The 13,083-nt window shown below is 37.6% G+C and overlaps 1 protein-coding gene across 2 annotated transcripts in view; it reads right to left on the bottom strand.

Annotated features, from left to right (window-relative positions):
* ABCG1 (ATP binding cassette subfamily G member 1) overlaps positions 1 to 12,743 on the bottom strand; it is a 53,449-nt gene extending 40,706 nt beyond the window's left edge. The window contains exons 1-2 of one of the 2 annotated variants that reach the window (XM_026713607.2): positions 12,530 to 12,743; positions 6,920 to 7,163 (exon numbers count right to left, since the gene is read on the bottom strand). In XM_026713607.2, the coding sequence (XP_026569392.1) occupies positions 6,920 to 7,163; positions 12,530 to 12,571 (286 nt within the window). In that variant the 5' untranslated portion in view covers positions 12,572 to 12,743. Of the gene's footprint in view, positions 1 to 6,919; positions 7,164 to 11,836; positions 12,237 to 12,529 lie in introns of those variants that run through there. The other variant, XM_026713608.2, reaches the window with a different exon arrangement.
* Positions 12,744 to 13,083: the final 340 nt, after the last annotated feature.

The raw sequence follows: 13,083 nt of genomic DNA, 5'->3' as shown, positions 1-13,083 counted from the left end.
CATCAGGATAAAAGATGGGGTGCTTCCTGAGTCTTACTGACAATAGAAATCCAAGTGGCCAAAGATTATCTTTGAGTGGTAACATATCTACTGCCACTTCAAGGCACACATTTTTAACACTTGTGCTGATTCTTTGGAAGCCACAATAATACAACGTACTGTATATGAAACTGGTTCAAGACACATCCATAAAGATACAAAGATAGACACAAAAATAGTTGGGGAGCAGGGGTTTATTGGGTTTTGTATTGGGATTTGATTTCTGTGAGCCATCTCGAGTCACCATGACTGAGTTGAATAGCCATATAAATTTAATATATAAATATATATAAATAAATAGTCATTTTTAAAGTAAATCCACTGAAATAATGAGATTAAAAAGTTACAATTTGCTTGTGTTTATTTTAATAGAGCCACAATGATCAAGTCCAGAGCCATTTAGCCTTGAATTTATTAATCATAGATCTGTGAATTTGTGTAAGTTGTTCCAGGGTGTATTTTGTTCACAACACAAGCATTTCTCTTTTCTTCCCAAAGTAAATAACTAGATTAAATTCACCAGACAATGGGAAGCATCACTTAGATATTAGTATTGCAGGAATGCACATTAATCAAACCAGTGTAAGATCAGGCTATTTATAAAAATATCATTTTTACAAGGAGAAAAGGTTTTCTTCTGTCATCTTCAGTTGATATGAAAAAGGAAAAAGCATCTGCTAATTTCTGCTTTCCCAGTATCAGATAACTCACTGGATCAAAGATTCAGATCTATGAAGTCCAATACTAAAATGTGCAGCTGTTGCAGCAACAAAAAATGTTTCATTATATTTACTGGTTTAGAATAAAAACAATTAAATAGATCAAGCAGAGTTTAGATTTTTTTTAAAAAAAAGATGCCCTTAGCACTGTCTCTTTCTAAGTGAGTTACTATATCCTAATTGGGTATTTACTTTTTTTTAAAAAAAAAAGATGGTTAAATCTTTAGTTAACTAAGATGTGTTGCCATCAGAAAATGTAAGCAATCTGACTACAGCATTTAGTTATAACATTTAGTTAAGAAGAATGTACATTTTTCTCTAGCAATCCTTCCTTCCTTTCCTCACTCATCTTAGCAACAGATATAGTGCAACCAATCAACCATTGTTTCGTCACTGCCTCAGCATCACAGACTGAGGTTACTGTAGTGCAATGACCGATAGTAACCGAGTAGGAGTGAGAGAGAGCTGCTTCATGCGGCACCTCAACTGCAATGCACCTGCCACACAAGAACAGGCTTTTCTTGAATTCTCTGACTAGAAGCAGCAAAACATATACAATAAATCCTATTTTTCACCATTGCATTTCAAAAGGTAGGGGGTGGAATCTTGACAGGACAATACAAGATATACATTTATTACATGAGAGTATCAAAGTGGAATTTACAATACCTCTGACTTTTTTAAAAGGCAAAACAATGGCATATTTATATCACACTATTTCATTTGCCAAATGGGTGTGTTCTTTGGTAAAAATATACTTCAATAGTGTTTAAATAGTGGTTTGCAGATTAAATATAAATACTTAACAAATGAATCTATTACTGGATCAAGTTTATCTTTAATTCTGATATTTGAAAAAACAATCTAAGATATATGCAGCTAATCAAAACACATTAATTTGCATAGCAAAGATAAATATATGAAAAAACAGCTGCCTTTCTTAATAACCTGAAAAAGTTGAGAATGTTTCAGACATTTGCTACAAAATGGAAAAGCAAAACATTTAACGGCATGCATGCAATTCACTAATGAATATATACAGAAAAAATGGGTTTATGCAAATAGCTTAAAAGCTTTATTTGCAATGGTTAGGTATTGCATTTGCAGTATTTACTAGAAATTTATCTTTTGTTGTGGGCTGCATAGGAATTAGTCAATAGATATCAGTACCAGAAATGTTGTAAGATTCCTGCACATATTTTAAGATGAATATTTAATAGCAAAATTATAACATATGTGTACTAGCATGCAAGTCTCACAATGTCTAAAGGGAATTATTCATAGTGTTCATACAATTGTAGCATAGCCCTTTGAAGCCAAATTATCAATTTTAAAAATGTAACAGATAAATAAGATAATAGCATATATTTCTAGCAAGTACCAAATAGGTATATATTTCAGAAATCCAGTGTTGGTTTACAGTCAAAAATTGACAACCCCTATAATTATTTAATATCATTAAAATACTATTTCAATATTTTGCAACTTTATCTTGTTTTGACCAAGTGACAGGGTAGCAATGGATGAAATAAGCTAGGCTCAAATTTGCTCATAAATTTGCTGAATGTAGGTAACTCTATCTTCACTAAAAAACAGAGCAGCTAAAATGACTGCAGAATAGTAGTGTGAGATGAGAGCTCTATATATTTCCATTTTGTTTTAAGTTTTCTGATGATCTTAGAGTGTTCCTCTTTGGTGTCTACAGCTTGCCTTTATTCAAAATACTCATAATAGCTTCTTGTTATGGATATATAGTGTAGTGTATAATATAGGAAGCTAACTTTCCACAGGCATGGAATGAATATTATTAGCAATCCTATAATTAGTTTTAGGAATCTATATTCAGTACAATTTACAACAATTGAACCCAAAATTTCTGTTGTTAAGTGAAACATTTGTTAAGTAAGTTTTGCTCTATTTTACAACTTTTCTTGCTACAATTGTTAAGTGAATCACTGCAGTTGTTAAGCTAGTAACCCAACTGTTAAATGAACCATTGTTCCCCATTGACTTTGCTTGTGAGAAGGTAGCAAAAGTTGATCACATGACCTTGGAACACAGCAATAGTCATAAATATGAATGCCTTGCCAAGAATCTAAATTTTGATCACATGATCATGGGGATGCTACAATCATCATAACCAGGGGTGGGATTCAAAACTTTTAACAACTGTTTCTGTGGGCGTGGCTTAGGTGGTGGTCATGGCTTGGTGGTCATGTGACTGGGTAGGCATGGCTTGGTGGTCATGTTATTGGCTGGGTGTGGCCAACTCAATTTCACTCACATCAAGGCATACATCTCCTTGCCTGGCCTCTCATGACTGTGGGGATGCTGCAACAATCGTAAGTGTGAAAAACGGTCATAAGTCACTTTTTTCAATGGTCACTCACACAAGCAAAGTACCAGCAAAGAAGGGAAAAAAACTCCAGAGAAGTTCCAGAGACAGGAAGTCTAGTCCTGCCAAGAATGTAATAAGGGTTAACGGAGAGGCAGATTCTGTAAGCAATACCAGAATGTTCCCTTCCTGCCTTCCTTACAGGATTAGGCCAGTAATTTCTTCTAACAACCGGTTCTCCGAACTGCTTAGAATGTTAACAACCGGTTCTAGGGAATAGGTACAAACCTGTAGAATCTCACCCCTGGTAATAGCTGAAAAATGATCATAAGTCATTTAGTGCCGTTGTAACTTTGAACAGTTACTAAATGAACTGTTGCAAGTTGAGGACTACCTATATAAATACAACCATGTTTGGCCTGTAAAAACTAAGATGTTCACTAGACGGCAGAGGAGCTCTTCAGGAATCATAACTCTTTGCTGCAATTTAATGGTCACCAGTATTTTTACAGATCAGCTCTGGTTCCTCTTGTATAAATAACATAATTAATATAGACTATGTACACAGAAATTAAAGGGAAATTGTACTTCTTGTTGAGTATGGGAAATGGAAAACAGAATTCAAATTAGGAGGAGGAAAAACAAGCAAATCAGTACAGTATACAATATCAGTTATTAAGCCCTCAATAATCTAAGACCTTTAATAGTCTGAGATTTAATTTTCTGAATATTATGTATGGATGTTATTGTGCCATCAAATATATTGTCAAATGGAAGGATTCATCTATTTCACAATAAACAGCCAGAACCTGCTAAATGATCCTATCGGCTATAATCAAAACATCTGTTTGAAAACAGTAATCCTGAATAAAATAGCTGGTAAAAAAAGGTTTAATGCTTGGTGATTACCTTAGCACTTCCATGAGTTTTCTTACCAATAGTACAGAAGCAGATGGTTCTTGCTTTCTTCTGATCTGTTTTCTCAGTTGTCCATCATCCCATTCCATTGGGATTTTTGATGGTCTCCCATTCAAGTACTAACCAAATCTGACTTTTGGGTTTTTCAATCATAGCTACTTGCTGTAATATGTTGCAAAGGGGATTCCTCTAATCTATTTTATAACTAGAATTGGACAAAACTGATTAACCTTGTCTTCCTATAATCTGATTCTGCAAAGAAAATTGGAAGTAGGCTTTGAATCAAAGAATGAGGCTTCAGGAATTGGGAGTTGTGCTTTCCTTGCTGAATCCTTACTCCAGGCTTCCAAAGTAAGTGGATAGCCTGGAACCTGAGCTAGATTTGGCTCTCTATAAAGCCATTTCTCTGTTACAAGGACCATCAATAACATTCTCTCTCCTGAATAAGATGGAAGATTCATAAAATCTAGCTTTCTCATAAAGTTTTTATATCCTACCAGCTTAACACTAACCATTTAGATCATAAATCATTCCTCGCTCCCTCATCACTCTGTGCAAAATAGACTTCATTCTTTAACATGCTAAGTCTTTGAATTAATCAAGAATGGGGAGAAGGGGATAAGCATTTTAGTAGACTATGTGGAAAAAAATTCGAGAATTACCCATCAGAAACAAGCCATGCCAAAATTCTGTGCATCACTACGTTCTGAAAGTGTAAAACAAACAAGTGATATCATACAGCCAAGTTGAAAGACCCAGGTGAAAATCTAATTGCTTCATAATAAATATGGGACATTAGCCTCAAGAGCTTCATTTGTTTTCCTCTAGAGTAATTATCTAAACAGATTTATTGACTAATGGAAATATTATGTGTGGCTTCTTTCCTGGCATCATAAAAATTAAAGCATAGTGTATAACTTTAGCAGTCCAGAATTGTTCCTGCTAAACACTATAATTCTGTCAGCATGTTCCATTCAGTTTTAACAAATTACCATCAAGCTGATCAATGTCATTGGAGATTATCAGTATGATATAGATTTGAAATTGGGTACTAAATAGACAGCACTGCCTTTCACTATCTGAAGTTGTAAAACAGTATGGATGAGGGCTTGTTATTTTTAGTAATTTTAACAAAAAATTAGTAATAATCCAGAATCAGTGGGGTTCTGAATGAACAGATACTTTATCATGCGTGGGATGGGTATGTATATGTATCCACCTGGCGGTTGGGAAACAAGGTAATCTATGTTCCTCACTGGAACTCTGAAATATGGTCCAGACCATTGCAAGCTGCCTGATACTCAGCAGATGAAAAAAAGAGTGGAGAAACAGCTTTAGCTTTCCACCCTTATCCTCACACAGTAGACTTAAATATGAGCTTATGCACATGTCCAATCATGCTTATTCTTCATTTTCTAACAATCGAAGATAACAGTTCAGATGATTTGTTACCGGCTTCTTTTTCTAGAGAACTCAGGAACTACCCAGAACTGGTATATAGGGAGAGCCCATCACCCTGTGTACCTCTATATTTCAAACATGAACAAGGTGCTCAACGGAACTAGCACTGAGATCTCTCAAGCACAATTTTAAAACTTTTGGATTCATCAGACACTTGAAGCTGATCGTCTGAACTGGAGCCTCTTTTTCAATGAATAGATTTCTGAGGGGTGTTAAATTGGGTTTCCAGTAAAAAACAACAACACACACACACTTTTCACAGACTTATAAAAACCAGCTATATTGTACAACATGTACTTTGACTAAAATCCCTGAATAAACATCCCAATGGTAATGCTAATCTCAGGTTATTTTGTTCAAAATTATTGTTCTATTTTAAAAGGCATGTAAACATATTTCCTATTTCTTGTTATTGTTATTTTGTTTCTTTCTTTCTTGGTTGCACTTTTAAATATCAGTCAAAATAGTATCAAATTAAATTATTTTTTAAAATGTCAAATCCTCCCATCTCAGATACAAACTTCCCAAAATGAAACACCACCAAACTACTTTTTAAATTGCAACTACATATTTTGTTAATCAAAACTTTGAAAACATGACACCAACTATTTATACAATATTAAAAGTATCATATTAACAGAGTTTGGAAGAACCTGGTAGGTCATCTACTCCAACACCCCCCTCAAGCCTACACCACTTCTAACAAAAGGCAGTTCAGTCTCTTCTCAAGGAGCATAGTTACAAGTAATCAAAATTACTGATAAAGGAAAGTATTTTTAGCTCAGGGTGGGAATGAGGGGTCCTTAATATTTTCTATGCTTGATTGTTTTCTTGCAGACATTTCATTACCCAAACTAGGTAACATCAGCAGTGCTCTGCATCATCACTGATGATGTTACCTAGTTTGGGTAATTAAACATCTACAAGAAAACAACCAAGCTCAGAGAGCCTCAAGAACCTCTCAATGTCAAAATTAATCTTTTTTTTAAAAAAAAATTCTATCAATGTTCCAAACTACATTAGGCTGATTTGCAGACTAAGACTAATAAGAAATTGTGGACAGCAATCAAGAGCAAGCTATTATGCTACCTAAGAAGATGAGTATAACTGTGCAATAGAGGTTCTTAAAACATTTGACTTAATTTTTTTTCACTAAACTACAGGATCAACCACATAAAGAAATCAACATCACCACAGCAGTGCAAGATCTCAGTGTGGGAAACAGAAGCCCTATAATTTTAACCTCAAAACATCTAATAAACAGAATTCACACATTAGCCATTATGGTCTCCCAGCAAGCTATATAACTTAGTTTAATTCATAAATTAGATACCCATACTGAGCCAAATTATGCTACAATATGTTCTGATGTACAAACCAACAATTCACTGCTACTGTTTGGTATATTACCACAATGTAAATTACGTAAATATTCATGCTAGCTTACCCTTCTTGTTCCACCAGGGTCCTTCTGGTATAGCATAGGAGAGGTCTTTAAATTCAATGTTCACAGCTGGTCTTCGAGGAAGGTAGGAGAAATGATGGGCTTCAGTCAAAACATTGTCCATCTTCTTTAAATGGCCATTGAGCAAATGAACCTCTTGTGTGTCTGTACCACCAGAGACCACCTCATCTACTGAAACACATATTGACTTTGGCTCAGGCATAGTAGATGAAGAATTACTGGCATTCTAGAACACAAGAAGGGAAACAAATAAAACATAGCTTTCTTGTGTTGTCTTCCTTCCTTCCCTCCCTCTTCTCTCCATTGCAAATACAATTATTGTATATTTGTCTCAGAACGAGTCTTATAATACTACAGAAAAAGAGTTAACTCAATGATGTTCTGCTAACATGGTTATTTTACAAGAAAATATGGCTTTGGAAATAGGCAAATCAGTCAAAGTGTGGCCCATTTTCTCATTTCTCAATTTTAAATTTGTTCTTTATGCATTGTTCTTTTTCTTTCTTTTTTAGTAAAAATTACTTTTGTGCATGTTCTCACCCCACCCACCCCCCATTTAAATAGCACTCTGCACCACCCAATATTGTTTCATAACTGCATTTTACTTAATGTGTAAATTCAAGAATTCTAAATTAGGTTATTTCATAGTGAAGCACAAATTAACAAATGTGTTTTTTCATGCTAAAAGGACTACGCCAACTCCAGTGTTCATTTTTGCCAATCTTAAATGTATTGCATTGGTTTCTTTGTCTGTAAATGGATGCTTACATGTTTCTCTTTCATAAAAAACTTGAGATGTTCTTATCTTCCATTTGTATAAATAAACAAGAATCCAATAGATTCATAATACTTCGGGCTTTGTTTACCCCTCCTTTTTTGCTTCTGTCAGGTCTACATAACATTCATACTTTATATTACCCAGTTTAGTATGGTATTGTATCAAAATTGTACCCTAAATTAATTTTAACTTTAACGATCAGTTGATAATCTACCATTGGGGGCATGCTTCGATTAAACATAAGCTTCAACTGCACGTTGTCTGACAGTCTGACCCAAATACCATAAGTAAAAGCTTCCCATTTTTCTTTGTGGCCATGCTAGAGGAGAAGATGGTAACATGTGAAACAATGTTTGTTACTGTTTATTATAATACTGTGTGCTACCTCATAACTGAATGAGTATCCACATGCTAGTAACAGTGTCATAACTATGATCAATGTGGAAAGCTAACAATAAATATTTTATTGCTAAGGCTAGGGTAAATACCAAAGATAAATTTAAACAATGCAGTTAAATGTTTAGAGAACCTTCCAGAGTCATCCAATTAGTGTTGTGCCAACATGAAAGTAATTGTTATTTATTTGTATATTCAGGAAATACAGTACAATGAAGATGCCATAAATTGATAATGTGTAAAACATCTACGACAAAATCAAATATAGAAATACTCAATAATATATGGAACTGCACTATATCTGGCCATTCTGGGGGTCATCATATTTCTACATCATCATCAATGGAAGAGTCAAAGGTGAATTCCAGAAAGAAAGAACACAGCAGAAATTCCTTGGCTGTATCAGTGCCTTAGAGATGACAGAAAACCCTTTAATATCCTAAAATAGGATATCAGATTTCTGCTATTTCCTCAGTCTATAAAATATGTTCCTGTGCAATTCATATTCTTCCAAACTTTCATGAGCAACTTTTCAGAAGGCATGGAGACTGTTAGGGCAAGAAAATTGAAAAAAAAAAACATGCACTTATATTATGTGCAAAATGACACTGAACTTGCTTCTTCACCTTTCCACCAGTTGGTAGAACAGTAGGAAATTTCTAAATAGCTATTAAATAAGTAACCTCTCCAGACAACCTGGCAAACAGGTTGTTTATTGTTTCCCATTTATATGACATCTTTTACAATGTAGTGAAGTAATTAAGGAGCCAAGGGAAATGTCTTGACATGAATTTGTGTAGGACCTTTAAAATGGACCAGATCAGGAAACAGAACCATAGAAATATATTTTCCTGAGATAGCGTATAAAAACAGAATTTTGCAAAACTGATTGTGCTTTTCTTCCCCTCCCTCTTATATCCCATTAAATCAGTGAGGAGTCAGCCTGGGTCTCTTCTTAAAACTATTCCTCTTCCTAGGACTGTCTTCTTTGTTTATATAACTGTTTCTGAATATTTGCTTCAAAGTTATCTCCCGATTCTCTACAATTTGGGATGGTAGAGCATGAGAGAGCTTATAACTGGGACTCCAGGCATACACATTGCCGCCAGATACTAATGCAGGATAACAAAAGTAGACCCAGCTGATCAGCTGGGACTCAGGAGGCAGAGAATAGATGGGGGCAGGGCCAGTCAGAGATGGTATTTGCTGATTCTCCAAACTACTCAAAATTTCCATTACCACTTCTCCAGAACTAGTCAGAACATGCTGAATATCACCTCTGATACTTTATGCCAATTTCAAATATGAGAACATCTGCATTTGTTTATGTGCATCAACTTGTTGTCAACTTTTAGTGAACAGGTAGTTTTTCTTGAGAACAATCTATCCCCCAAGGAAGTCCTTTGGGTCTTTTAAAGGCGTACCCATTGAGTCCCTCATCTTTTTCTTTTTCCTTCCACTTTCTCAGTATTGCAGACTTCTGAAGAGGTTTTCACATAATGTGCCCAAAATATGACTCTGATCATTTGTGCCCTAAATGATTGAATTGATTATCTTTATAATCCATTTGTTTTCTTGATTATCCATAGTATTCTCAGGACTATATCAGTACTAGCCCCAACTAAAAGTCATGTTTAAGACCATAAACATGGATTTCACATAGCAGGAACTAAGGATCAATTTATCTGCTTCAGACACACAATAATCCAATAACTCTACCACAACTTCCACTCTCTAGTTCCTCAAAAGAAATGTGAAGATAAGCTGTTACTTTCTCTTCTGCTAATCTTATAACATTAAGAACAAAGAAAAAAGAATTATCACCCCGTCTTCAGCTGCTACAGGTCTTGAAGTACAAAAATTTTCTCATTCCACTCCAAAAAAGGGGAAATATAATTTATTGCTTGCATGCACACACATCCTCTACTTCATGTTCTATGCCTTTGCCTGAAATAAAGTATTCTGATGGTATGAAACCACAAAATTGGAAAACTGTGTTGTAACTGTGTGTAGAATTCTCTTACAGAAGCACCTCTGATTCCAAAAATGTATTTGGCCTTCGCTCAAAGTACATCATTTTGATGTTTGTTTCTGTTGTCTTGTCTAGATAGTTCTTTTGCAGTGCAGAGGGAAAGAGAAACATGCAATTTGGACAATCCGAAACTTAATTTAAAACCTCAGATGATACAATGAGCATTTCAGAAATAATTAATTCTAGTTTGCTTCTGGCTGTGATTCAAGATGCTGATCACCACATAAAGCCCTGCTTGACATATGGCCTAGTTATTTGAGGGACCACCTGTCTCCCATTGTATTTGATTGGCTGGTTTAATCCTACAGAGTTACCACGTTCTGGATTTTACTGATTAAACAATGCCATCTCTCCGGACCCCAGAAGCACACTTTCTCTATAGCAGCACCTAGTTTCTGAAATGAGGCTTGAATTGCTCATACCCTACTGGTATTTCAAAGAGCCCTAAAACATGGTTCTTCATCCAGGCCTTTGGTGAGGACAACTGATGCTCCTTTCTTCTTTTTTGTTTCCCATGATTGTTCTTCTGCCTTGTGCTGTTTTTGTGAGATTTGTTTTGTTCTTAAATGTTTTTAACAATTGTAAACCACTGGGAGTCAGGCAGCATACAAAATTAATAAATTACTTCCTTTTAAAATCTTCATCCCTATATGTAAGAGTTTTATTGAGTATGAGGCAGGGAATTTCTTTTAGTAATAAATTCAGAGATCATAATAATGTTAAGGTACTTATTTTGGGAAATGAGAACTCACAGAAAAACCTAACACATTCTGATAGAGCAGTTTCTCTATGGATGGGCTCAGGCACTAATCGAAAGCTCAGAAGACTAAAGCTCTGATTCCCCAGATGGACTCAGATTGGATCCTGCAAAAATCTAATAGTTCAGACTATCCATAATTTCAAACTGTAATGAAGAGACTTAAAAGTATGCATGTCGAACTTACAATTATATATGTCTAACTTCATGCAGTACATGGTGTAATAGATATGCTCTCCATCTCAGTTTAAATGGCTCTTTAAATACAGATTTCATCATTGGGGGGGGGGGGGATTTTATATACAGTAACTGTAAATCCATTCCTTGGCCAGCAGCTGTATTTGATTTTTTTTTAAAGTTCCAACTAAGAACAATTTTAAGAAAATGGACTTTGTTCCTTTTACATCGAATTCATTATATAAAGAGCTGGAAAGGTATTTGTGCTTCAGCAGAGAAAAGTGTTTTCGAATCACAGGATGCGCCCGTGAAAGTCTGAGCATGCTCAGAAAACCATCCTCTTCCCCCCTCCTTCCTTGTTTTAACGAGCGCAACACTGAGGTAACTTTCGGTCAAACCCAGCTATATGCAGCTGACTTCAAATACAGGATGATGTAAATGACGCCCTCCCCCTCCCCCCAACCCGAGGAAAATAAACACAAACCTTTCGATTTTAATCAGTCTATTTTGTTGCAATAAATGAGACCTTAAACAACTTTGGAGGCTTTCGGTTTGGGCATCTGCCGCCGAGCCAATGGGTAGTAATACACTCATATAAATTATATTAGGCGATTTGCATTGTGAAAATGACATTATTATGCCTTTCCTCGCCCGGCATTACCAGCTATTTCCGTGTCAAGGATACCTTCAGAAAGCAAACGAGCCACAGCCAGAAAACACCCGGCAAAAAAAGGGGGCGCGGAGACCACATTCGCTTACCACAGCAATTTGCGCGCTGGGAACTAACGCAAGAGAACAAGGCGAAGGGTTTTTCTTTTGCCCTTCCAATAAGAACGAGGGCTGGCAAGGAGACTCGGGATCCGGGAAGCCACCGCTAACCCACCTCCGAGAAGGCTCTCTCCAGGTCCCTTCGGGAGCGGAGTCCTCCCCCTCGGTCGACACACGGATGAGCTCCGCGCTTTGAACTCTCGGCCTCCTCTCTCGGGGGGCTTCTAAGCGCTGGGCTTAAAAATAAGCGATCCAGCTAACAGCCCGGGCTTCCCTTTCGGAAAAGAGGAACAAGCCCCCGGCTCTGACAAGCCAGACGGGCAAACCAGGATCAAAGGATGCAGACGCGGGAAGCGAGGGCAGGGAGGGGTGGCAAGCAGCAGTTCTCCACGCCTTCCAATTGGGGCAACGCTTTCCGCCAGGTCCCCCAAATTGCACCTTTTTTCCTTGCTCAATTCCCCTCACGGCTTTCGAGCCCCCGGCTTCTTCCGTGTGTGTGTGTGTGTGTGTGTGTTTGTGTGTGTTTGTGTGTTCAAAATGCCAACGGCAAAGGGAGGCAAGGTAAGATCCTGCTGTGCTTAGCAGAGGTTATGGCGCCAGCTTGGAGATACTCCGACGTTGCACCTTACCCAGGAAGGCAGGGGGAGAAAAAAGAGAGAAAGACGCCCCAAAGCATCTACTTACCAGAACGGCGCCCAAGGAGAAAGCAGCCATCAGACATGCCATGTGCCCCCCAGGCGGAGAGGCTGCAATCGCGGGAGGAGAAGAGGAAGGGAAAGGAACCCGCAGCAGCGCCCGCAATGGGCCGAGATTGATCGGCTGCTTGAAAGCGGGTCCGATCGAGATCCCGGCAGCTTCTTCCCAAGGGCGGTCCTATCTCGGCATCCTGCCGGCTCTTGCGCCCTATTGGCTAATGAGCCGAAGGGGGCGGAGCGTACTCTCGCTGGGTAAACGTGCTCTTGTTTTCCTTCAACTTCTCCAGGGCTGCGCTGCGCTTCGCGGCGGTTTAAGGTCAGTTTGGAAGGTTTTTTGCCCCGGCCCTGCTTTGGGTAGCTCCGGCAAAAGGAGACCGTACACGGAACCGATGGTTTCCCGACCCGAGAGGAAAAGACTCGGGGACAGGGTTTCCAAAATAAAAAGGGACGGAGGAGGGCGGGGAGGTCAGAACTGATTTGACGCCCGTGTTCTGCCCCGTCCCGCAGCACGGAGGTAAATGTCGGACGCTTATTCAGTGGTGT

This window comes from Pseudonaja textilis, chromosome 7, assembly GCF_049901715.1.
Source record: "Pseudonaja textilis isolate UNSWEBS1 chromosome 7, rPseTex1.2, whole genome shotgun sequence".
Lineage (NCBI taxonomy): Eukaryota > Metazoa > Chordata > Lepidosauria > Squamata > Elapidae > Pseudonaja > Pseudonaja textilis.
This window is presented reverse-complemented; position numbering and strand designations above follow the sequence as displayed.